This window comes from Mugil cephalus, chromosome 1, assembly GCF_022458985.1.
Source record: "Mugil cephalus isolate CIBA_MC_2020 chromosome 1, CIBA_Mcephalus_1.1, whole genome shotgun sequence".
In the NCBI taxonomy this organism is placed as follows: domain Eukaryota; kingdom Metazoa; phylum Chordata; class Actinopteri; order Mugiliformes; family Mugilidae; genus Mugil; species Mugil cephalus.
The window spans coordinates 12,839,265-12,866,456 of NC_061770.1; the positions used below are offsets into that span (position 1 = coordinate 12,839,265).

The 27,192-nt window shown below is 45.2% G+C and overlaps 1 protein-coding gene and 1 long non-coding RNA gene across 3 annotated transcripts in view; one reads left to right on the top strand and one right to left on the bottom strand.

Annotated features, from left to right (window-relative positions):
* Positions 1-615: 615 nt before the first annotated feature.
* Positions 616-5,557, top strand: LOC125019371. The gene is made up of 2 exons (XR_007114062.1): positions 616-1,531; positions 3,227-5,557. It is a non-coding gene; the product is annotated as an uncharacterized LOC125019371 (long non-coding RNA).
* Positions 5,558-7,329: 1,772 nt separating this feature from the next.
* LOC125018835 (metabotropic glutamate receptor 7-like) overlaps positions 7,330-27,192 on the bottom strand; it is a 60,825-nt gene continuing 40,962 nt past the window's right edge. Inside the window, exons 7-10 of one of the 2 annotated variants that reach the window (XM_047603226.1) lie at positions 24,339-24,478; positions 18,348-19,283; positions 11,576-11,828; positions 7,330-8,347 (exon numbers count right to left, since the gene is read on the bottom strand). In XM_047603226.1, the coding sequence (XP_047459182.1) occupies positions 8,211-8,347; positions 11,576-11,828; positions 18,348-19,283; positions 24,339-24,478 (1,466 nt within the window). In that variant the 3' untranslated portion in view covers positions 7,330-8,210. Of the gene's footprint in view, positions 8,446-11,575; positions 11,829-18,347; positions 19,284-24,338; positions 24,479-27,192 lie in introns of both variants that reach the window. The other variant, XM_047603234.1, reaches the window with a different exon arrangement.

The window sequence follows — 27,192 nt, forward strand, 5'->3', positions numbered from 1 at the left end:
ACCACATGAAAACCTGTAAGAATAGCTGACCTTTCGGCTGTTGGTGCACTGCACTTGAAAACCTGCTGCTGCGGCTGTGTTGCAGCTCTGCACAAGAAAAGAAGAAGAGAGAGAGAGAAAAAAAAGCACCAGGCCCCATCCATTTCTCGACTCGTCATTTCTTCAAAATCCAAGCACCCTAGATACAATACATATCAGCAAAAATGCTCTGCTTTTTTTTTTTTTGACTGAAGGTGCTTCACAGATTTTTCTACATGTCCCAAATACTGTGTTTAGGTAACACCTGGTGTACCTTTGTTAATTCAAAGAATTGGCAGAGCACTAATCAAAACTGGTGTTTTTGAAAGTGTGTTTATAATTCCTGAGGTCATAACAAATTCTAATTAGACCTGCAACATGCCAGGGAAGGCTTTCATTGCAAACAGGAGGGCAATTATTTCCACAGCACTGTATTATTGACACAAACTTTCCCCTTGATTAAAAAAACAAAAACTAATCAGTCACCGAATGTGCCTTGGTGCTTGAGGAGGCAGTAAGGCGATCTGCTTCTTAAGCTGTGGAAATGGAGGAGAGGGTATGATGGTTGGCAGCACTGCATGAGTCGGACAACTCCGTAATAGGCCTCATTAGATGCCCAGAGCCCAAGTATTGTGGCACAGTGTTTCCCATTAGGGCCGAAAGCATGGAGACAAAAAACATAATAATGATGAAGGGTAATTGGCAGGGAAGCAAGGGGTATATATTTCATGTTTTATTATAGGCAATCCATAAACATGTTTAGCATAATACCATATTAGATCAAACAGAATGTGCTGTGACAGTACAGTACATATGCATCTATACAGAGAGGACTACTTTTAACCTGTACAAATAAAGATGATAGAAAATAAATTGATAGCTACTTTTTGCACAAAACACCAACTGCAACTCTGAAATGTTGGCTAATGTGTCATTTCAGCAAAACAGTGTAATAATAATAATAATAAATAATGTGTGTTTGTCACACTTAAATGAATCTTAGAGTCTAATTAATAAAAGTCTATCTAATAATAATACAAAATGTGATAATACATCATTAAATCTCCTTTTTAAACATTAGCATATTGCTCATCTAAACATCAGCCACCTAACCATAGAAACATGTCATCTAACAATAAACTAGAACTCCAAAGAATACGTCAGGAAAATTCATTTGATAAAAATAAGACATAGCCAACTTTTAAAACCAAAGCATTGACGTTTTTATTTGCCGTTTAGGAAGGAAAGTACCTCGGGTATTCTGGTCTCGCTAACATTTCTGGCTAACTGCTCAGTGCTAGCTAACGGCTAATTAGCTACTTCAAGCTAACTGGCCAATTGCCTACTGGCTAACGGCTACAAGCTAACGGCTACAGGCTAACTGCTAGCTAAGGCTAATCGGCTAATTCAAACTAACTGCTCAGTGCTGGCTAACGGCTAATCCATTGGAACTGCTTTAAAGTAGTTGGGCCGTTCAAACCAGTGCATCTTGCATCAGAGGAGAGCTTCAATGGTGAGAAGAAAATCATTAAGTCATTCAGAAATGCTTCAGTTTGACGTTTAAAAAATACTTACCCTAATTAACCCCAACCTAACCCTAATTTGTATCTTGATTCCAGGCACTGTTAAAATGGCGTTTTCAAATGTGTTGTGTCGAGTGAGGAGTTTGTTTGTTTTCACCACAGTGTTGTTGTTTTTATATACCAGTATATATAGCTGTGGTGTTTGTGTTAAAAGTGAGTTGAAAGGCACAGTATTCCCAAACAGTGTATGTAGCGTGTAAGGCTTCGTGCACAGAACTAGAGAGGATCGTAATGAGGTCCCCACTTCATTAGTCTGCACCTCGTCCTCCTCATCCCGTCAACAACGTCTGCAGCGCCATCTTGTGAAAGAATGACGTTAAGTCAACTTGAAAGCTTCCAGGGAGCTTCCTTGCTATGAGCACTGCACAGGAAGCCTTTTTAGGAGTACATTTTGTCGTATGTCAGTACCACTTGTGGGGATCTTACATTTTTAGACAGGATGGTGAGATCGCAAGGCTCTGAGGCACAGGGAGAGAACACAAAAGACAGATATTGCTGCAGTGTCAGTAGATGGCAGTAGCATCACACCATGGCCAATGTACTGATTAATGCCCTTTGCATGAGATCATCACATTTTTTATTTTTTTTTTTTTGTAGACAAATAACAACTAGCCGTAAGCCACTGCAAACAAAATCCCAAACTGCAATTGCCATTTATCAGATACTGCATGTGCATACAACATGATTCTATTATAAAATATTTGTGTTTATTCTATATATTAATTTCATTACCATCCAGGAGGGTCGTTGTAATACAACATGTGAATCAACGACAGCCTCACAGACGCATGCGACGCTATTTATTACACGGTGCATCAGGAAAGAAGTGATCCTCCTTTAATTCTCCGCGATAATCAAGTGTGGCTGCTCTCTTTATAAGTCACCCTCATAATTAGAAAGCGAGATAAGTTAGAACAACTGCGAGACTCCATCATCCAGTCACAGATTTAGAAAGTGTAGAGTAATTGCATTGAGCTCCTTATCTCACAAATTGGATCCCTTCCTCGGGCCCGGATGGAAATCCTCGTCTTCAGCCATGGAAGGGGTCCCGTTTCCTTGGAAGCTGGGGATTTTCAGGGGCACAAAAAAAGCTGAGAAGTTGGTAGAGTTTTTTTTTTTTTTTCCTCCCACCAGCTATGGGAGCGACGTATTCCGCCTTGAACCGGTGTTAATGCGTATGCGCAGCATGTTAAGCCGGGGCTTACTGCGGGGACTCGGGGGACCAGTGAACACATGTCATGTGAGAGGTCACTAGAAACATGTGCATGGCTTTGTGTTTTAGGGTAGAGAAGAAACAATAACAGTGAGGTCAGGTTAACCCCCCTTCCCCCCACACACACACACACACACACACACACACACACTCCGCCTCACTCGCACTGATCACAGCTGAATCAACATGCTGTTTCTGCTCTAAATTATACACCACGCAGCAGCAGCAGGAACGCTCTCTATGCACATCACATTCCTCTCCGCGGTGCGCGTTTACCTGTGAACTCTGTTTTCTTATACGGTCCAGGCAACACACAGCATCTCAAAAAAAACAAACAACAAAAAAAAAAAATGGAAAAACACAAGGGTTGCTCAGTATGTGGTTTGCTGTACACCATTTCTACCTTTCACAGGCATTGTGTGATCTGCCGGGCTCGTGTTAGCGCGGGATGTCTGCGCAGAGCTTTGGTCTCAGCATCCCGTGTGCTCCCTGCTGGACTGATGGCCAGATGGGTCAGTGGCTGTGTAGTCAGAGCTTGGTGGGCCCCCTTCTGTTCTCCGCAAGGACCCACTCATGGGATCTCAAACCCGAGGGACGAAAATCATGGATTGCCGGATCACAGGGTTAGATGGACTGCAAGCTGAGCTGAGACGTTCACGCACGTCTGCGTCCGGCGCGCGCGCGAAACCCCACACAGGTACGTGGAGGAACACGCGCCGGCCTCACGCGTGGCAGAGAGCGTGTGCGGATATGCCGGCATATGGTGATATTTTACACTTGCCCGGGGGGGAGACGGATCTGTCAGCGGGCATACTGTTTTACAGATTAGCAGAAAAATTAACAAAAGGAAATGTAATTTTATTCAATAAGCGAGAGCCAGACATGATCTTTTATCATTTCAGACAAGCTGTTCAGAAGGGTTACATTACTGAAGAGGTATTTTTCTTGCCATGTCATGTGCAAATTTAGTCAAGTCATCTTCAACCACAATTGCAGTCCATTAACTCCATTGTGAAGATACATAATTGATGCAGCCTTTGGGTAGAGTTTAATCAAATGGAGAGTGCTCTACACTCCACCGCCAACTGAAAAATGAGACATACAATCTGCAGCAATGCAGTTTGCGAGGTAAAACCATAATTCACGCTTTGAATTGATTTATAATCATTTGACTGCACACTTCCTGCACAGTGCCCACAGCAAAACTCATAGTTTTTAAGCTTTCAGAGGTGGATTCATGTGAAGGATTTATGTGCTTGAATTAGGATCCGTTTTGAGAAGAAAGGCGAACATATAAAACACCAGACCGCTTTTTACTAATCTAGTTCCATATAAAGAGTGTGGTATGTGATTTATGTTCTGTACCTTTTAGGTTTTCAATTTCATTTCACTTTGGTTTCATGCGGATTCCGTATCTCTGTTTCGCAATTATTCTTTTCCTGTTTCAATATTTTCTTTCTCTGTAGGCATTTGCTTTCCTTTGAAATAACAGGGATGTGTGTGGGAAGCGGAAATGCATTGTTTATGCCATGCTCCTTGAAATCAAGGGCTTAGCTCTCTAGTTAAATTTCACAGCCAGCCACCACTTATCTCTGTCAACTCCTGTTTAAGCCACAGATGATCTTGCCTCGCTGTAAACGCTGTTGGCTTTTGTCCTGCGGCCTGAACCTGAGCCGTGATTCAGCGGCAGAAATGTGCCACTTTGTTTTACAGAAGCTTTTAAAAGTGACTTGCGTGTTTCGCCGCAGCCACGGTCGGGCCGAGTGTGCACCATGCCCACAACATGTGTTCCAGCTCGGGTGCGTCTTTTCCCCGTGAATGAATTTTAACTCCGGGGTGGGGGGGTGGGGAAAAGTGTCGGATTATGGCACCCACTCAGCGGCTAACCCTGAATAGCATTCGCCTCACTCGGCCGTCTTAATAACACGGCAGTCAATTACATCCATGAAGTCAGATATGTAATTTTCGAATGATCATTAAGTGGAATTAGAAGTTTGGACGTGCAGGAGATGGGAGGGGAAGACGGAGAGGGAGAGAGGTATAACAGTCGTTAACAATGGAGGCAACGCGTGCTAAATCCCTCAACCAGAGATGAGTGAAGATAAAGGAGGTGACTGAGCTAATTGTGCACTGTCAGAATCCATATCTCTAACGACTGTCAAATGAGCAAATTTCAAATGTATTCTCTCCACCCACCTAACTCCCCCCCTCAGGGGTAAAAATGGTGACAAGAGAGGGAGAGAGAGGAAGAAATACCAGGAGACGCTAATGTGATGAGAATGATGCCTGGTCTCTTCCGCTGATTAAAAATGCAATAACGCTGTGACAAACACACACACTGTGCAGGCCGGGCAGAGGAGCGGGTTGGCTCCGTGGGCCCACGGATGAGAAATAAAGCCCAGTGACCCCGGACTAATTTATTCACAGAGTATGAAAGTCACTCTCTCCTTTTCTTGCATCACTGTATAAAAAACAAACACTTCAGCAAAAAAAAAAAAAAAAAAAAGAAGAAGCTCACGATCCTTCCTTCAGATGATAATTGGTGCCCACGAGGAGGAGATGTGGATGTTATGATTCATGTCTAACCAATGGCTATCCTTCTCTACCACTAATTATAAAACTGAAGTGACACCGTAGGCTGGTGACGGCAACTGGCCTGGTTTACAGGGAACCAGGAGGAGATGCAGGGGGTTGGAAAAGACGCTGGTAAACAAAAAAACAAAAAGACAGATGCTGCAGTGGGGGAAAAAAAAAAAGAGTGAAAAGTGTCTTTATCCAGCGCACGTTATATCAAGCCTCGGTTGGTCAGTGACGGGAAGCAGATAAGGTTTCACTCTGGCTGGAGTTGGATAATTGGACATTTATGGAGAGATAGGAGAGCCCAGGGCCCAGGAGCCATGAAACAGAGCTAATCTAGACTCAGCATCAGTAAATTGTCTGCGAAAGAGCGCATCAGGAGTTCTGACAAGATAAAGAAGGCTTTCCTCAGAGGCGGAGCTGGACCAAAGTGACATGAAAACTGAGATAGAGGAAAGCCCGAGCCCTTGGTGCTGGCTGCGCGGCGCACGAGGCGCACGCTGCAACGCGCATCAAATTCGCAGCGCACAACATGTCACCCGAATTGGGTCACGCAGTCTTGTAATTCTTAGACGGTGAGGACAGTTTTGACAAGTTTGTGTGTAGACGGCTCTTTAGAGGCAGAACTCCTGGCAGGTTACGTGTACATTTTTAAAGACTCTACAACATCCATTGTTCTCTATCAAACATCCCGCGCCAAATAATGCGCAACCTGTCAGTCCTTAAACATTTCCGTCCTCCTGGTGAAATAGGTCACGCTCTCAGTTCACCACGATTAGTTTCCTCCCTTTGATGTTCTCCCATTTGATTCTCCCAGGAAAGTGCTGCCCACAGAACAGGTGCATACTGCAGGTGGGTCCTTACGTAGGAGCCTTGAGACTTTGGACCCAGAATAGTCCGCAGCTCGTGCTATTTCTGGCAAAATCCGTACCTGGACATGCCTTGCTATTAAAAAAAACATTTTCTGCATTTCAAAGTTTTTTTGTTTTCATGTATCTATATCAGGACACAACGGGCTATTGCTTTTGCTGTTTGGCATTTCTTTCATTTTTGCTGAGCTGCAAATCTAAACTCTGTTCAGCCTCTACTGATTACTTGCACACAGACTCTGACACAGGCAATTAATTTGGTGGGGAGAGGCTAGTCTTAATTGGGTATAAGTGGGATTTTTCTTGGCCGCGTGCGACAGAAAATGACAGACCGTGTGTATAAGAAGTAAAGACCATCTGGTCCCACAGGAGCTGAGGGATATGCCAGACAAATGGAAAGAGAAACAACAGAAAACCTGCGCGGGTGAGGATATCATTGCCTCCCTCTCTCTCTTACACTCACATACACATAAAAGAGGAATCCGGCATCACTTGGTCATATATCATTTGTCTGCGTAACAGCCTAGAGGGAGATGCTTACCGGCTGAAGAAACAGAAGTCTCTCATGCGTGGCTTATTCATGTTTTTATATGATAATCAATATTGAAAATAGTAACATTATGCTCGTAGGCACGCACAGGAATAAAAAGCGGTTAGCTCGTAAAGGCTCGGTCATCAGCAGGACAAATTGTTCTGACATGTTCTATTATTCATGTAAGGGATTGGTGGTGAGACTTGGAAGGAGCAGCAGCGGCAAGAGAGGGAGAGAAACAACGGAGGAGACAGAAAGAGCAAAGGGGCGAGTAGAGGAGTCAGCTAGTGGACATCCTCTCCTCTCATGGGGTCTCATCTCCTCTGCATGACAGCGCTGCTCAGTGAGCTTGCTAATACGCCCTGTCAGGGGGCGAGACGGTAAACGAACACATAACAGTCCCATCAGCTTTCAGGCACCCATGAAGAACGCTGGGATTAATTGTACTTATTGGTACATGTGCACTCTCCGCCGCTTACGGACATGTTCACTCATACAAACGCACATGCACAGAAATAACTATGATAAGCTGTCCGGTTCGATTGTATAAAAGATAACAAAATGATTTTATTACATGTTCATAATTTGACAGACATCACAACATACTTGCATGACTGCTCTGATATTACTGTTTCCCACACCATAATTAGGCATAACATACCCAGTACGAAACTATATAAAACAAACATGCTTGGAGATACAGGGGAGGTCAATCCGACAACAGATTAAAGCCATATTCTGTCATTCAGTGAAGTTCTGGTAAAGAAAACAAACTGCAAAAGGATGCTGAAGCTCATTATTTTCATAATTTATTTCTCTTTTTTTTCTTTTTTTTTTTTTTAGTTTACATCAAATAGAACAAACATACATTGGCACATGCAAAGTGAACACTTTGTGGTGCTTTTCATTACCATCCAAATCCAATTAAACAAAGACTGGATATCTACTTTTGTACTCCAAACATGAAAAATACTCTCAAATATTTACAAAAAAAATATACTTACAATGCCCATCACTCTTAACATAACAATCATCTGGGACTGATTTGAGTTGATTTCATTAAAACAAAATACTGTATGTGGCAGAGCTTGCTGTTCAAGGTAATTAAATCGACTTCAAGAAAAAAGAGGCACAGAAGAAAATCACTTTGAAACGATACAAAACATAAAGTCAGATAATGGGAACCCCAGGAGAATATGGCTTTAATGACATTTCAAAAGAAAATATCTTGAAAGCAGATCCACTGTCCTTTTTAGCGTTTGTCCTCATTCACAGTGACCCCTTTTAGCAGGCAAGTTGTTCTCTGTCAGAGAGAGAAGAGAAGGGGGCCACCACCACACGAGTTTAAAACCTACTGTTTGGTTGTGGAGGCCGACCCAGCCACTCTAGCCTAAAGCTGTGCTAGTCACTGTCAGGACTCATGCATCATGTCTGGATGAAGGTTGGATGCCATCCACAGTCCTGGAGTGCATAGGTACTGCAGGTGGTGCTGGGATGCTTGCGCTCTCTCTCCTGTCTCTGTCTGTCTTTCTCTGATCCTCTACAGCTCCCCTCCCTTTTTCAATCACAGATAAAGGACAAACAGCATTCATTTCCAAGCAGATCAGATCCTGAGGTTGTTGTAACTCACATATGTTTTCTTGGTTGCTTGACCTGAGAACAGAGTATATATGCACAAAGATTACGATTTACTTTGCTAAAAATGCAACAAGAGAAAGCATCTTGCAGAGGTAAACAGACATCGCCCGCTTTGGTAAACTCATCCCGCTGCGGCGTGCATTCTTATCACCAGCTGTGTGCAATCAGCGGCAATATTTTCTGGCCCCGCGTATCATTTCAACTCCCAGTGCCCCCGTGTAAAGCCTTAGTTTCTATTTTCAGATGTTAACTAGTGATAAAAAACACAAACAACCACAGAAGTGGGCACCGAACAAATGCTAGGGCATGCAACGCGATCCCAGTCTGGATTGCCATGGAAACATGTCAGAATGTGGACGAGTGCCGCTTGTGTTCGCGTGTCCTGCTGCATCTCTCTCGTTATGAGAAACCAGTCTGAGATTCAAACCTTCACGCAGAAAGATGGTTTTTTTTCGTTTTTGGAAAGCGAGGTCATTCTGGCTTGGCTTCTTGGAATGGCTGTTTTATGACAGGAATAAAATCTAGAGTTATGAGTAGCCTCTGGATTAGGGCGAAATTTAATTAGGGTGCGATATCGCGGCGGCTGAGGCTGGAATAAAGAAATGTGAGCGCGGGGATCTGCACGCAGGCCGTCCTGCCTGCGCCGTGGAGGAGGCTGATGTACATTTTCCTAATCACAGACATTGCTATAAATGCTCATTCCTGCTTTAATGTTGCTATGGCGACCAGCTCCCATGGGCTATGCAATTAAAGTCGCACCATTTCTTTACAGCTGCATTTTGTAGTCTTGGTCAGCGAGTGTAATGAATAAAACATTAGTAAAGAGATTCTTGCTGCTAACCATAAACAGTCTTCAGGAAAATCTGCCATTTTGAAAGAAGAAGTTTCCCGTGTCTGTGTGTGTGTGTTTACTGCTCTGGGACTGAGGCGTCCACCTTCATCTAATATTCAAAGCTTATTATCTTATCTCATCCCACAACTTTTCTCCTGGTATCTGCCAGGCTGCGTTTTCTTTCCACGTTAATGAAATAAATTCAATCCGAGAAGCATTAAGGGGTACACACACGTGCCTGTTGGGGGACGACGGGACACGGGATCATTTCTGCATGTTTGATTTACAGGTTAAATCCTTGTGTCTGAGAGGCATAATCATGAAGATATTACACCCCATCAACACCGACGTAAATGTGCAGAATCGCGAACGCTCCTAATTCTATAAATCACTCCGAGTCATCTCGCACGGGGCCGATGGGGCCTGAAAGGGAGGTATTTGGCGCTCTGATGGTTACGAGAATTGACGGACAGTCTCCTGGGATGGTCGAAGCACAGTTCAGGTTTCAGAGCGGTCATGCACATAAATTTGCCATTAATAAATGTCACTTCCACTGTTGCTAAAAAAGAAGGGCAAGAGGAGGAGTGAATGTTCGGGGAGGGGGAGATGAGGCGAGAAGACATTCACGAAGGGGAGACAGAAGGTGAGAGACACACAGAACAGATGACACGGCGCACATTTCGGGAGGGCCATCCATAGCCCGCAGGCCCCGCTTGGGGGCGATGGGATGTGCTGCTGCAGCAGATGTTGAGGTTTTACCCTCTATGCAGAGTGTGCATTTACTCGATGAGCCACACGTGTGACTCGGCAGCGATGCGCCCCCCCCCCCCCCGTCCACGGACGCGGCCGCGTCAGCTCGTACATGTGCAACCTCGCACCAGCAAGCCTGCCGAAAAAACGCACCGCACACCAACAGTCGCACGAACACACGCGTACACGAGCTCGTTCGGCTCATGACAGATGAGCGTGACAACTGTTGGGTGCTGGAGAAATTCCCAGGAAAATCTGTCATCTCAGACATAATTCAAAGAGCGGTTGCGGGGCTGGTGCACCTGCGGGTGCCGTGATCGCTCCGTGTGATTAGAAGCGTTGTGGGAGAGGAGGCCTATGGAAGCTGTGATGTGTGATTTGCATGAGCCGTCAATCTTCTCTGTCTTCATCCCGACAAATGGGAAGGAGCGACGAGCTTCAGCGGCAACGCTGGTCTGAAGATCCAGCCTTTGTAGTTTGTTTTTTCCTCCATAAAATTCTTTCTAGTATCTGTGTTTCTCAACCAAAACAAAACTATATCACCTAGCTGTGAGCGCGTGGAGGCTTCCCCACTCACGCGCTAATGCCCAGAATTATCTTTGCTAACAGGATCATGCTTACTGTTTCAGATGAAGGCTGGTATGAGTAACACACAGCAACAGAGACAGATAATCTCCTTCAATTCCCAGCCACAAAGCCCCGCTTCTTCAAATCTCCTCGCAGAGCAAGTTCCCAATCTTGTCTCATGCTCGCTGCCATGCGCTCGGACTAAAGGTCCAACCATTTGCCCGCGTACGAGATAACTGAGTCCTTTCTATGGGACATTATACATGGTTTTAACCATGTCGCCACCCAATTAAAGCGGTGCGATGGGACTATCGAGGACAAGAAAGGAAATATGAGAACGACCCAGGGAAGAATAAGAAGACGTTTCATCCGTGTATCTTGGGAAAGTGTACATCTATTACACGCATATCAAGTCCTCGGTCTTCTTTGCGCTCTTTATCATTTCCTAACATCTGTATAAAGTCATTATCTTTCACATGAAATTCATCTCCATCAGCTCGGTCTAACCGCTTATCTACTGTGTTCCCGTCACATCCGAAATATTCAATGTGTGATGAATGGACCTCTTTTTCTGAATTTTTACTGCGTTGAAAATATAAACTGTGTACTCGGTGAACACACATTTCGTAGCGCGGCGATCACCCAATTTAGGATTTAAAAGCCGCCGACAAATAAACCTCCAGCAGTTTGTAAGTAAACGTGGGTGTGCTCCGTCAAAGTCAATTCTTCAGGTCTCTAAAAGTAAAGGTGTTGTTACAATTACTCATAAGTGTTTTACATCAATAAAAATGCAGCATTGTCTGCATAGCTGGAAACAATTCTATTATAAAACATTTCTTAAGTGTTGGTTGCTGCCTATAAATGTTACAAATATGTAAGTGTAACCGGGTTTATATGACGTGTAAGGTTAACGCATGTAAACCATCAGCCTCGGCTCAAGTTCACGTGTACACATGTGGCTCTGAGGCTTAACCATCCTTACGCTGGGCTACTTACTCATGGGGTCAGCAGCAGGGTTCTCACACAGCTCAGTCTTGGCCTCTCCGTTGGGCCTCTCGCTGGGCTTCTGGGACAAACGTGATGACATTGTGGCAGCCGTGACCACAGCCTTGAAGCTACGCTTCCTCTTCTGTACGTTGAGCTCAGGGTGGAAGATAATGATGTACACCTTGGGCATGTAGAGCATGCCCAGTGCTACTGAGGCACTGAGGTTCATGGAGATGGTCAGGGTGGTTGTCTGAATGTACAGCTGGAAGGAAGCACAGGCAGGTAAAAGTGTATTAATTAAGGACCATAATAGCAACGTGCATTATAAGAATAGCTGACACCTTTGTGTGTGTGTGTGTGTTTGTGTGACACGTTTGATTTGGCTCCTCTGTGAGGCAGATAAAGATGTTATGACTAGCATTTAAACCCTTATGAAGAAAAAATTAGAAACATGAAAGCAATGATGGCTAAACATCTGTGGCCAATTAGGGAACAGTCACACTGTTGAGCACGGTGATGAGGCGAAACCTAATAATAACTATCGCCCGATAACAAAATCTGAGCATCCAGCAGAAAAAGAAAGAAAAAAAAAACATCATTGTCCCGTTTTCAGTCTGGCAATATGGTATAAAAAAAGGGGGCTTGCACCATCAGAGTTATGTGTCTGTGTTTTGCGCTGATATATCCAGTATACTGTGTGTGTATTCAGAATTTGAATAAAATTCTTGTTTTGATAACCTAATGACACTGTTAAATATTAACAGGTGGACTTTCACATTTGCTAAGGAGCAGTCATGTGTTCAGTAACATAATCCAGCAGCATTTGTTCCAGCCTGACCTGGAGCTGTTCACTCAAGTCAAAGTGGGCTCAAGTGTAGTAATGACAGTAGGCGACTGACTTTATCAAAGTGTCCTCACACGGCCTCTTCACTCTCGACTAGATCGATTGACCACACTGTCAGACGAGGGAGAGATGAGGGCCTCCGACACGTTGCAGTCACCTTTCCCCTGTGTCCGATGTTTTGTTTCACCGCTCGAGTAGCTACTTCTTCCCCCGCTGACGTCTCCTCTAGTGGGCTCATTTTAATTTTCAAGTCCTCTCGAGTGCAATAAAAGGCTAAGCATGGACTAAGAACACTGCATCTGCAGTAAACAGCAGGTCTGCATTTAATTTTGTGCAGCGCCGCACGCGGCAGAGCGCAGCCTGTGAACAGCTCTAACCACGTCACTGCTGCTGTGACCTGCTAGGACCATTCACAAGGCTGATATTCATACGACTTTAACAGCTCACAGGTACGCATGCTTCACTTCACCGCGTTCCTTTTCAGAGGTCGGCCAACACCTTTCACGCCGCCAGACTGTGAGCTCACGCAGCTCAGATCACTCAAGGATTAAGGATTTTAAACTTCATTAAAGTATAGTTATTTTACTAAGAGGAGGCGAAGCCAGTGTATCAGCTGACACGCAAGAGCCCCTCGTTTCATTTAAGAGTCTTGGAGGAGAATATCTCTCCTCAGGAGTGGACATTAGCGCCTCGAGTGCCGATCAGCAAAGCCTCCTCGCTAATCTACTGCACTCAAAAGCATCAGATGTCACTTACATGCAGCCTCTCAGTCAATCGGCGGCAATGCAGACAGGGAAGAGGATACAATCGTGAACACATTTTCCGCCACGGTGTATCTGCAGGGAAGCGAAACACTCTCCGAAAACAAGTGAGAGGGAGAAATGTCGGCAATCGCGTGCAATCTGTCTTGGTAAACACGGGCAACAGCGATTTATTTTACACAACGCGCATTTTCATGCTGGTCGTGCCTTTGTCCTCTAATCTGTAAGAGGCAGTCGGCTGCCTGATATCATCAACATGCCAATACACTCAGCTGCTCCTGCGGTTTCTCTGCGGAGCTGCATCGGAGGCAGCGATCTGGCTGGTACACCATGCATTAATAACAGTATGAATATCACAATGCTGTCAGTGCACTCTGCTCGGCTAAGACGGGGGGAATGCTGCGTCTGAGCTGGGAATCCGAAGCGCTCGTGATTAGATTTTGGGGCAGCCAGTCAAAGCGCCGCGAAGACGGCATCAAACATAATCACCAGCCAATCTCCACCCTGCGCTGGTTTTTTTTTTTTTTTTTTTAGCGTTTGGCACTCGGTAACCTGTCCGGTAACCATGGCGACGCTTCAGAGTTTGGCGCAAGCGGCTAAACAAACGGCGGGAATAAGCTTTTAATGAGATTCTGATACCTCGCACTCGGCAATGCCGACCCCATCACAACTGATTTATTGACCGAGCAGGGGAGTTGACTCAGGAGCGGGCTCACAATGAGCATCAGACGCTCGCTTGTTCTCAACACTGTACACAAACACACACTCTCGCACGCAAAAGCATGTGTCGGCACGAGGGCTTCGACTCCCCCCCCCCCTCCTCCCCCCATACATCCACGCGTGCGCACAAACACACCAAAACAAATCCGTTTTCTCACCGTCTCCAATCACAGGGAAGGTTTTTTATTTTTTTTTTGTTGCTTCATTGTGCCTCTCTCTGAGCTTGACCCAAATTCGCCGCCCCTTCTCACCCACCGTTCGAACGTTTAGCTTGTCACAGAACATTCATAATTAATTTCTGTTGCTTTAACATAAATAAATACATGAAGTCATTTTCACGACTGCTTAGCAACTCTCTATTTATAGCCGTGGTAATGATTTATTAACGTCCTCATCAGGAATCAAACGGTTGCTGCTGAATCTCATTGACAAGGCAAATGCCAACATTCAGCCACAACAACCGTGCGCCTCCTATTTAGACAAAAAAGCTGCCGAGGGTAATTCTCGTAATTATACCCACCAGGGATATACTTACTGCAAAGGCAATTTAGTTGGGTATGGTTGAGCACTATAAATGCACACAGCGATAAGGACTTGATTCAGTAAGTGACAATTAGGATGCTCTCTGCCCCGTTGGAGAATGCCTTCTATAATGAATCCAGGGGATTTGCAGTCTCCTCTCAACTACCTGGATGTCTCTTGTTGTTTTGGGTGGCCTACTTTCAAAGCCCAGCTCACGTTATGAATAACTCTGTACTGCTTTGTGCTGCAAAGCCCTATTCCACATTGGAGACGGTGCTTTCTGTGTGAATGGCCTTCTCTCCATTCTGACTCTCTGCACAGGAGGTCTCCACTTCTGGGCTTTAGGACTGGCAGATAAAGAGGTTGTGACACATATTGCGCACTGTGCCCGCGCTAGAGTGGTGCAAAATAACAGCCAAAGCAACGCGAGGAAGTCACTGTTCCACGTTCCTTCGGCTGGATTCGTCTAAATGCGGCGTTTAACAGGGGTCTTTGTCAGAGAGCAGGTATTAAATAATCTTAATGAGCCAGCTTCCATGACGAGTTGGAAAATAGGTTTTAAAATTGTTTTACAACGTGTCTTAATTCATCCAATTACTTCAGACTTGGTCGATATTTAGGAGGCGTCCTAACCGGTTGAGAGTCACCGGGAGACGGCTTTCAGGCAGAGACAGCTTGTGAAAGGAGAGAGGGTTTTTTGGAACGTGATGAAAAAAGAAAATAAGCCTATTAAAAGACACTATTTTGACAAAAACTGAGTCATTTTTGTGACTGACTTTGTGCCGCTGTGCAGAGAACACATTCTGCCTCTGCAGGGACTCCTCCAAATCCTCCACGATGTCTCACAATCTGACTTTCCTTGGCAACGGAGGGAGCGCGCTGGTGATCAGTGGTGATTCTTTCAGAGGCCGCGACTTTGACGGCAATCAAGCCGTCCACTTTACCATCAGATAACGCACGGCTTTGGCCGGGTTACTCAGTGAGAACGCAGCTGCTTAATGTTACAAAGGGCCATTTGAACTGAATTATAACAGCTAAATTTGAACCCACCTAATCTAAATCTCTTTATTTCTCATTTATTATATTTATAACAGATTTTCATGGTATACTTATTGCATCATACTACTGCGTCTGATCCACTGTTCTACGCGTACAGTGGAATGCAATATGAAGACGAGTCCCTGTTTTATTTTGTATATTCTTTTATTTTTTAAGTAAGGGAAGAGGCAAAATAACAACAACTTAAAGTCAGGTATAAAAGTTATATATTGGTGTGATCATATTTATTGCACATGCTTCTAGTTTTCTGCATTTCAGTTTTTACCCTCGTATAAAACTTTAACTCCAAGCAAAGAAAAACAAGGTAAATCCAGGACGGTGCTACTACAAAACCAGCGCCGCCTCCCTTTTCATAAATAAATACGGGCCGAGGCTAGAAATCTAAACCACGGCATTTCTTTCTCTCCGTTACACTTGACCAGTTTTAGCATTTCGCCTGCAGTCTGCCTCTGGTACAGTCTGCTCAAGGATTCATGCATAAAACAAGTGCATTTCACATATTATTTTTCAAAAAGGCTGCACGTCTCCACGGCAAGTGTCAAGCCCAGCTCAGTCAAGAGCAGCTGTTTGAACGGAGACGGGAGGATAAGAAGTTCCCCTGGTTTTACCTGCTGGAAGCTGGAGAGAAAAAGTTTTTTTTTTTGTTGCCAGAACTGGAGCTAATGACGCCTGTCAGAACAATCTGTCTTCCTAGAAGTTTACGTATACAGCAGACATCTTACAAGGGCCTAAGTGGTTCCCTGACATGTACTGAGGTATGTAAGCTTCCATGACAAGGAATTCTCTTTTAAGCATCACTGCATCTCGTTTCACCAGAACGCTTCTGAATCCTCTGAACTGGAGGACATTTTGATTGACATCGTCCATTAAATATATTTTGCTGTTGCTTTATCAGCATTAAAGGTCGTAAATAGATGTCATTTTTGTTGTGTGGATTAGAGCCTGTCTAAATGTCGACACGTAGGCCCAGGGTCTGAGTCAGAATTCAGCTGATCCCCTGAAGTGAGGGCGGCTGACTCCGGATGCCGGTGACGCTCACATTTATTAGCTTGAACATGCTGAGTAGGTGACTGAGCACATGCAGGTGCAACCCGAGGCAGAGAGATGCTCTGTGATCTTTTGTTGTCGTTGTCGCATGGCTTCCCTCGATGTGATTTCGAATGAGCAAACCAGAGGGAGTCACAGGTGTGGAAAAAGAAAAGGCCACAAACGGTGTTGAATTTAAGGAAATGCCACTCAGTACATATACGCACTTCTGGTGGTGGTGGTTGTTGGGAGGGGAAGGGGGGGCGGCTGTGGCAGCTGGCTTTGCGTCATCTCAGTGTTATAAATCACTGGGTATTGGACAACCAGGTGAGAGAGAGATTACTCACATCTGAGTGGGTGCTCAGTCACATCCACACATAAAAACAAAACACGGCAAGCTACACACAAAGAGAAGATGCAGTCAAACGCACTTAGCATCCAAGAGATAATTTACATGCAGGTCCTTCGCGCAGACAAATGTGCGCACATCATCAATCTAATCTGTCCCCTGATTACGCTAGTTTTTGTGTAGCAGTAATTATGAGTCCACCTTAGGAGCGGTGTAAATACCGGCTAAGCAGAAACCGATGCGAGGGTCCGCGCTACGTCCCTGTGCATGTTGAGAACCTCGGCGTTAAGTAGGCTGAAGTGATGGATAAGATCGCTTCACTTCACCGTGACTCCTCTGCAGCTTTTTGCGAAAAAGGATTTTACTAAGACATGCTAAGGCACTTCTCACCGGCTGGGGAGCGAGCAGAAAAGCACCCGCAAAGGCCATTACGCCCGAGATGCTGCGGTGTGAACTGGAGGTGTGTGAAAGGCAGGCGTCGGTGTTAAGAAGGAGTTAACTGCATAAAGGGGGGAAAGATAAACACATTACTGCTTCACCGGTCGCCGCAAGTAACATAATGAACTCCTAATCGCTGCTGAGGGTGTAATTCATCTATGAAATCAGCAGCAAATTGAGATGAGGAAAATCAGCTTCTGATCCATCTCACGCGGTAGCTTAGCAGGAAGGATATTGAACGGTGTGCCTCTCAAAAGGTTTGGAGTAACACTTTCCTGTCAGCATTGATATTCTGTCAGTGGAAAAAATTCCCCCCTTGCTCCATCTTGCACGCACGGACCTGCCAAGCACAACGAGAGTCCACCGTGTGAATGCATCTGTATTCTACCCGGCGCCGGCCAGATAAGCAATGACTAGCACAGGAGGTCAGGATGTCATATTCTCAATCAACTCCAGTCGCACACAGTGTCAAATGCTTTGTTGAGTAGAGCGCGGCTGTCAAGAGACGGAATGTGTTGAATCAAACTTCTATTTACCCTCCTCTCATTCCTCCCTCCGTTTCTTCCTCCCCAGGTCCTTATCATCCTCTTCCTCCACCTCCTCAAACCTCTTGTCTCCAGTCTCCAGAACAGGGCCTAATAGTATGTGTTGAGCCCCAAGCGTGAGAGCTATGATAATGGCATCTGGAGCTGCCGGCGCCCCCATTCTGTATCAGTCCTCGGGCATTTTGGGATTCTGGTGCTTAACATCAACCCTTCCTCCGCCTTCACATGCCTATTTCCGTCTGCCGCGGTCCTAGTGTGGGCTTCCCGGCAAGTCTGAGCCATGTAAATAAGAACTCAAAAGGAAACAAATCCATAACTTATGCGGCCGCTAAATGTGCGCTCCTTCTACGCGCCGTTTGTTGTTCCACAAATATGCATGTGCGCATGTGTTTGGACAAGATAAAAGCGGGGCCGAAGGAAAGAAAGGGAAATCTGTGAGAGGAGCGAGAGAGACAGACAAAGAGAGAGCTGGCGACAGAGACAGAGAGAGAAGGCAGAAGACAAAGGAATGACTCACCTTCTCCGCCGACTGGGCCGTGCCAAAGAAAATCGGGATGAAGGCCAGCCAGACGATGCAAGTGGTGTACATGGTGAAGCCAATGGGCTTGGCCTCGTTGAAGTCTTCCGGCACGTCCCTCGTCTTGATGGCGTAGATGGTGCAGGTCACCATTAGCAGGATGCTGTAGCCCAGCGAGCAGATTATCTGCAGGTCTGTGATGTCGCACTTCAGCATGCCGCGGGCCAGCTTGGGGTTCGTGGTTTTCTGCTCGTCGTAGTCGATGATGGTGTTGGGCGGGTCGACGGCGAACCAAACCAGCACCCCCAGCAGCTGCACGCAGATCAGGCTGGAGGTGATGGCGATCTGGGAGGTGGGGCTGATGAAGCGGGGCGCCGTGACCGTCTGCTTCCCCTGCTCGAAGATGCGGTAGATGCGGTTGGTCTTGGTGAGCAGCGCCGCGTAGCTGATGCACATGCCCAGGCCCAGGAAGATCCTCCGGAACGCGCACACGCCCACGTCGGGCTTGGCGATCATGAGGAAGGTGATGATGTAGCACAGGAAGATGCCGGTCAGCAGCACGTAGCTCAGCTCCCGGCCCGACGCCCGCACGATCGGCGTGTCGTTGTAGCGCACGAACGTCGCCATGACGAAGATGGTGGCGATGATGCCGAGCATGGCCAGGAAGACGGGGATGATGGCCCAGGGGGAGTGCCACTCCAGCTTGATGATGGGGATGGGCTGGCAGGCGGTTCTGTTGGAGTTGGGCCTCATGTTGTAGGCGCACAGTCGGCAGGAAGTCTCGTCGTACTGGTACTGGTAGCCATCGCAGAGCTCGCAGTGCCAGCAGCACGGCATGCCCTTTACTTTCTTCTTCCTCTCTCCAGTTTTGCAGGGCAGACTGCACACGGAGATAGGCACCTCCTGCTCCCCATCTGGCCACTGAAGCTCCTCCAGCTGGGAGAGATGTGACACAGCACAGAGAGCAACGGTGAGATAAGCCAGACAGAAAAGGTGCAGACTTTGTGTTAAGATAATACCGATACACCGTTCCGACGTAAGGATTCCTCCAGCAGCTTGTTAATACAAGGTGGCCGTCACGAGCCACGACGACGACTATCGTTCAAAACAGTGGAATAAACTTTGGCAAAATTACGAGCCTAATACAGTGAAACGTCTCTCAATTTCTGCGAGGGATTGCATTTTCTAATATTTGAAAGTAATTGAAATCACCATGGCAACAGAGCCTACCTTTGTTCAGCGAAATAAAAAGAAAGAAATGTGAAATGCAAAAGACATAATGTTTTAATACAGGAGTCAGTGGGGTATGAAATACGTGATGAGAGGGAAGGAGAATGGGATTTGGGATGGCAAACGGCTTCTGTTAGACTTCGTCAAGCTTATTTCTATTTAGGATCTTGTCACGAAAATGAAAAGTGCAGCATACACGCGTGCCAAGTGAAAATCCTAACCTAAACAGCCCTGAGGTGTTTTATGATTCAAGCTCACACTATAGTTTCAACCTAAAAGTAAGCCTCAAAAAAAAAAAAAGGAAAAAAAAAACTGGCTGTGAAGAAATGGAATTTTCTAGGGCTCTTACATATTTTGTTAGGCTGTTAAAAGGAACTTTCACAGCACTCCGAGCTGATCGTTTGATTTATTATGAAAGTGTACTGATCCGTGCCTTTAAAAGCAGTGGAAGATTAAAGACACACCAACTCGGTTTCACAGCAATATCAATCAACTGTACCAGACAAAAATAAATCCACCAAACTAACTCAGCGGGACACCAACAAGCAGAGAAAAACCGACGTTCCACGGCAGTAACCTGACGTTTTAATTGCCTTGACAGGACCTAGAAGGACGCTTCGAGACAACGGGTGCGGAATAACGGCCATTAGAGATGGAATGGTGTAACACGATATTGGCAATAAACAGGAAGTCGTTTCGTGATTATCTTTGTAGTGCGCTGCAAAGTGAACTGATGGCTTGAAGCCTCCCTGAGGAGTTTCTGACTTGTGCAGGTGCAGTAGAGCGGCGTTCCCCACATCTTGTTTTTTTTTTTGTTTGTTTCACGCGTGCTCATAAGGACGTACACACACATGCATGAAACCTTTGTTAAACAGAACAGCATTTAAATTTCCCCAGTGGGGATCAATGAAGTATTATTATCTATCTATTATCTAGCTGGGTACAGGCTGGTTAACATAAGTGGAAACAATGCAGGAATTAAAATATCTTTGAATAACAGATTTTGCTCCAACAATTAAACTTAATACGGAGTGTTAAACCAAACAGTTTTCCAACATTCGCGTCAATCAAGTCCTTTGTGCGGCGAAGGACAGTAGAATTTAGAGACATCGTTGTACGTTTCACCTGAGTTGATTTTGCTTTCAGCAAATTAAAAGTATTTTTTTTGTCTGCTTCGACTGAAACGCGCCACCATGATGGACCCTAAGGTGGCGTGTTATCAGACTCACGTTCTGAAACGAGTATGGTGACGTGCCAGGCTGAGTTATACGCAGTCTAAATACACACAGATAGTCGCAGTTTGTAAATTTCACAAGGTAACGAGCAGCCACCACTTTGGATAACGCTTTAAACGAAGGTCACGATTGAGTCCATTTGTTGTCACTGGTGGATTGGAGACTGTATGAAAGCATTTTTTCCTCCGTGGGCCAGTTTCATTAAATCATTTCCTTCTCAATCCCACAGAATATTAGTGAAGAGGATGAACCGCGGTTTTATCTCAGCACGGCGTTTTGCAGCTGCATAGTCCATGTCACCTGAATTAATTGGGGGCGTCTGCTTTGTCCCGCATGTGTAAGGCCACAGGGACGAAGAAGAATGCAAATCACTCCCACATCTATACGTGCTGGTGGCTGTCAGCCACGTGTTCACGTGTGGACTCGAGAAAGTTTGAAAAATTAGCGCAATGCTGATTGAAAACACTAGATGGGGCCTGACAGGAGTCCTTCAGAGACTGATCTGCTTGGAGTCCGTGTGAAAGGTTATTTATTTGATTTATGGAGCACAGTGATTGTTTATAGTACAGAAATGAGCAAATATGGATAAACACTGAACGGTGACATGCATGGATGGTAAAGGAAAGTGATTGGTTCCCATATAACTGTGCAAAAGCCTCTGTAGTCTATTAACCCTGAACTGAACTTAAACGATCTGAGGGAGGCTCCATGACGCAACCCGTGAACATGCGTGTGTCAAAAAACAAAACAACAACAACAAAAAAAAAGAAAACATGTCAGTATATTGTCTACTTTGACTTAGAAGTTTAAGATGTACTACCATTTCTGTTTTCTGCAGGATATAAAATATTTCAAATGTTTAAGGGAGAAGGGAATTCATGTCAGCGGTTGGTAAGACTTCAGTGATACACAAAGCACTTCAGTGGGCAACGCTGAATGAAAACAGAGCGTGTTTACGAGAAAACTCCGCAGGGACCATTTAAAGGAAATGTTTAACATTTTGCAGAATGCCCTTTTTTTCTCTGCGCCACACGTCTTTTCATTAAAAATGAAACTTCGTCTGCACAAGCCTAACGGACAGAAGAGATTTGAGAGAATTCGGGGATCCTTCCTGGCCCAGCGTGATGCGTCTGTTTTCTTTTAGGTTGGACGGTTCAGTTTTGTGAAGTTAAAGACTGCGAATAAAGTATTTAGATAAATATATAAATAAACTCCCCTGTTTCCATAGCTCCGCATCGAAACCAGAAACAGAAAGAAACAACCAGGCCGGCTCAGAATATCAGAAATCATCACATTTGTCCTTTGGTTTGTGTTAAGTCTAAACAGATGTAATGTGCCAGTTAGTGCGGTTTGGAGGCAGCGGTACTTTTTTGCCTCACGTAGCCGAGGCTCACAGATAAGACAGAGTTCTGTGGATCTTCTCGTCTCCCCCCAAAATGTCAAAAATCATTTCTGTGCTCAGAAAATCGCAAATATTTGCATTTCAGGAAACGTGCCACGACATTTCTTGTTGTCTTTCCCGTTCCACCACATAAAGCGACGCTCGCACTCACTGCCGAACATAAACACATCCTCACAAATACCACCACATACAACGTGAGTCCAGCATCACAGCAGGTGATAGCGTCACCTCCTCCGTATGTGGCAACCGCCAGCGACTGCAGACGCACCTCTGCAGCGCGCACATCTGCAGAGCGTTTGTGATGTGTGTAACCTGTATGACAAATGTGTTGTTTCTGTGCTGTCTGGCTGGATTATCATCTGCCATTTATCTGGGGGGCATGAAGGTGCCATTTGTTATTTGGACAATGAATGGCGCTCTCTGGAAAACCTCCCGATTACACACAGTGTGGAAACAGTAATGAGACCAACAGCTCTGTTGCCATGGAGACCAGAAGCAAGATTTCTGACACCTTGGACTCGCGCTGCCACCGTAGTTTTCATTAGGATTTTCATTTGGTGGTTAATTTTACAATTAATTGGAGTTTTTAAGGGGAGCCTTATCGACAATCGCAGAGCGTATACGGACGCTCACTCCAGGGACGCCTTTAAATTAAATGGCTCTTTATGTGTTACTGAACAAAGTAATACCTTTTACATTGGACTATAATTGTGCTATAACAGCATTTGGTTTGTAATCACACTAAAATGGAGCGAAGCACAAATCTCCAGCAGCAGGAGTGGTTCCACCTGCGCTATCAAATCCATTTGGTTGAGTTTAATTCTTGTGATCCAGAGAGCCATTATGCAAATGTTTACTCATCTGTATGGAAATGTCATGTGTTTTTTTTTTTTTTTTTTTTTTTGTTACCCTTTTGATAATCTCAGTGACACATAAATATTTCAGCTCAGGTTTCCTTCCATCATACTGGCAATTTCCAACCATGTTGGCCTTGAAATAAAATAAAACTCATCAGTTCCTTTATTGTCCACATGAATCACCCGGGGCCCATTCTTGTGTTGTGACAGTGAGATCTATTACAGCGGCTACAAACCGACACCTTGCACTTAAAAAAAAAAAAAAAACAGCCGCTGTCTCCAGCTTTGCACCTAAATCTGATGACAGTTTTTTTTTTTTTTTTTTTTTTTGGAGGTGAATTAAAGTTATTTAAAGATCCAATGAAATGAAAGAATGCCCAATCCATGCGGCCGTCGCTCGGGTTGTATTATCTGTTAAATCTTTGTCAAAAAGTGTCAAATAAATTACATTTCCTCCTATTTTCAGATTAAAACCCATCCATTTTCCTTATGCGTATGCAGAACCTTCGTAAGATTTATTATTCTCCTTGAATTTCATCTGATAAAATGCGATCAGACTTCCGCCACACACAGGAAAACCTTCAGGAACAAGCTGCAGGAGGAGCATGGAAGGTGTGTATTTTAGATGTCAGCTTCCATCTAATATTAACATCTTTGACAGCAGAGAGAACATACAGTATATGGACTGACACTCGGGTTAAAAACGCGCTGTCTCTCTTCCTCCCACTCTCCACCATCATTCCACCAACAGATGCAGTAGAAAAATAACAATATTCAACAATAGCCAGCGCTCACCTCGCTGTTTTCTTTGTGTTCACCCAAAATCCTATTATCCTCCTCCACTCACAAATGACACAATTATCTGACTTTATTTGATGTCACTTTTCAGTTCTACATGGCGCCTTCTGTTTCTTGTCTTGTTGGAAAAGTGTTTGCCTTTAACATGTATGCGTGTGTACACGTTTCATCGTTGGACACCTGAGAACTGTTAAACAGCCAAGTAAAAGAGTGACACTTTCTTTTTTTTCATCACGAACTGCGCAAACAATACAAATTACTGTTATTATTGTAGTTGTGCGCTAAAATTACACCAATTAGACTGAAAGTAGAACGCGCCTGTGCTTGAGACATCTCCATAATTGAGATGCACACGGCGTTGGCGCCGTCGCCACAAAAGGGATTTTGGAAAGACGCGGCCTTAAAACACGCACCTAAACACAGCCAGACGTTCGAAATCGTTTTACGAGAGTCGTTAAAATTGTCGTACCCTGAGCTGGAGGTTCTCCACCCACTGTCCTACCGCCTTGTACTCTGGGGTGGAGGAGTTGGTCATCTGGAACTGGAACAGGTCATAGCGTCCTGGAGCATCGCCGTTCTTGTTAAACACAACAGAGGTGCCGGCACTGCCTGTACAGAGGAAGAGGAGAAAATGCAGCGAGAGGACAGCAGGGAGAAAAAAAAAAAAGTGTCAGACGCTGGTGTGACAGGATGAGGCACTTCTTGCATTAAAGAGGAACTTTTAACCCCTTGCCCGTGCACTAGAAGGAGCCTGCGTCTTCCACTCCGAGCCTGAACCTCTGCAGTATGAAAATCTCAAACAGTAGGGGTGGAAGGGCATTAAGCTCCCTACTGACCAATATAACACTTCCTCTCCTGCTTCCTATGCATCATCACGGCTGCAGCGCGGCCGCCGGAGGAAGGTATTTTCACATTCAAAACACGGCCGGTTCGCGTGGACTCTCAGCTTGGCTCTAATATCAGAAATTGGCCGCTGTTTGAAATGAGCGCGCGCCTCCACAGGTTAAAAGCAATGCATTTCAATCACACAGTGGTCAACAACAGGAGATGGAGGGAGGATAAACAGGTCAGCCAAAGCATCATCCGGTCCCCATCTGCTCTCAGCGAGCAGCAGCCTGTCTCAAGCGGAGCCCTGAAGATTTCACTAATTAGCTTAGAGAGGCCGGTGCTCACCTGAAACATTATGCACTGGAAGAAATATATATATATATAAAAAATAAATTCTTTTGTGTGAAAGCTCTTGAGTCCGTCTCTAGCATGCAAGTGGATGAGCGTGTGTGGAGGGCGGCGTGCTAAGGCGGGTGTCAGTCAACGTGAGGTCTCCTTTGCTGAATGTTGAACGGCATTAATGGAAAAAAAAAAAAAAAAAACGCTTGTACTTTATTTTATACATGAGGTCTGCATTGTTGATTAGGTCATTTTTACCACCGCACAACGGCGGGAGAGAGCGAGTAGCTGCCGTATTTTACAAGTGTGTTCACCTTGGCTCTGCATACAGTGGTTCACACGCACGAATGGAGATACCATTTTTGAAATGGGACAGGGGGAGTCTGATGACACTTGGCATGGGAATTAAGTGCTTTAATAGCTCTGGCTATAAAAAAAAAAAAAAAAAAACAAGTGGAGAGAATGGACCAAGAGCATATGTCCAAATAACACTCTGGGAACACGCTGTTTTTTGTATCTAGAACAGAGCTTGTGGCTTTTGGACGGGAGGCCACCGCAACTTCTCCTTCGTTCGCAGCCAGGAGGGAATTTCATCTCCCTCCAGTTTTCACCAAGGACATTTGTCATTGAACATTCTGCAAAGGTTTCAGGCCAAAAGTCGCTTGTAAAACAAGAAAGGCAGAGGTAGCATGAGAAACAGCCCATTTCAGACAACAGAGTGAGGGGGGCCAAGCATCCAAATTTTCCTTTTTAACTTTGTGACACCATTACGCATTACAAATGTCAGTGTGTGAGAGTCTAAGTGGCCATTTCTATGTTGATGGCGGGGCCACAGATCGCTCACTACGCGCTGTTATGTAAAGCGAGAGCGCGCACGTGCCGCATTAAAAGTCTGGAAGCGGCACCGCTGGAGCGATTCGCCCCATCTACGTTTCCATTCACAGGCAGGGTACTAATTCAAAGGTGTTCGTGTGTCAGCGCAGAAAATGCAACAGGACGGGTGTTGAGAATTAATCCAAGTGAAGCAGCGGAAGGAAAGAAACAAAAAAAAAAAAACGAAAAACAGTCGATCCATAAACCAAACTAAAGCTGGTGGGTGGCAGTCGTCGTCCTGTCACTTCTGCTTCCACCAGACAGACTGCAGACTTGTTGACACGGTGTATAAAGATGTTGACAAGGTATTGACTCCAGTGAGTGAAAGCTGTGACAGGATTCCCATTCTTGCTCCACGCCCCAGCAAAAATATACAGCAGACGCAAACACACAGAGTCATTCAGCGAAGTGACACGAATGATTGGGCACTTGGCACTTCTCAGCTTTAGCAAATAATTAAGTGGCGTTTCTGCGCGTGCGGATTAAAAAAAAGAAAAAAGCATTAGCATTTCATTTCTGTTTTCTGTTGCCTGATATTTTCAGGGGAACAAAATGGTCTGTGTAGACTCCTTTGCGAGAGCACTGTCTATGATGAAAGATTTATGCATTTGCATGTGGCTCTGAACTAAGACATGACAAAAGTGCACCACTGCTGTGCTGTGCTAAGCAGTGTGGGTGGACTAGGGATCCACTGCTGTGTTTCTCTCGCATCATTATTCTCTCCTTTTTTTTTTCTCTCTCTCTTCTCCATGCCTCTCACTCTCAGCTCTGTGACTCCGGCACAGTGGAGAGATCAACAAAGGAGGCTTACACTCCTTCGCTCTCAAACATACATTAGCAGTGGCACATACACAGGGTAATGTGTGCGGTTCCAGTCTAAATACAATAAGGGGCAGTGAGATATGCTTGATGGAGCACCGGCAGAACGCGCCAGCAGAATGGTTTGAGAATATAATGGCGAGACAGGAAGGAGGTGGAGGGCTTATTTGTGGCTCAGGTGAAATGAGCCTCCCTCCGCGGTAAATGTGGTTGTTTTGGAGGGACAAATTCCAGAAATGTCTGCATCGGCACAGGCGGTGACAGGGATTTGACAGCAGATTCTCAATCCCGTGCATCAAACTGCATTAACTTAAGGTCTCCTTCAGATAGTCGTAGAATGCAGTGCGATATATTCTGTTGTTTTAGTTCCACCTTAAAATCGCAGGACTTCTTGCCTCCTGGAACCTGGCACTGCTGCCATAGCGACAGCGCTGGAGAATAGCAGGCAGCTCTTTAGCCTTTAG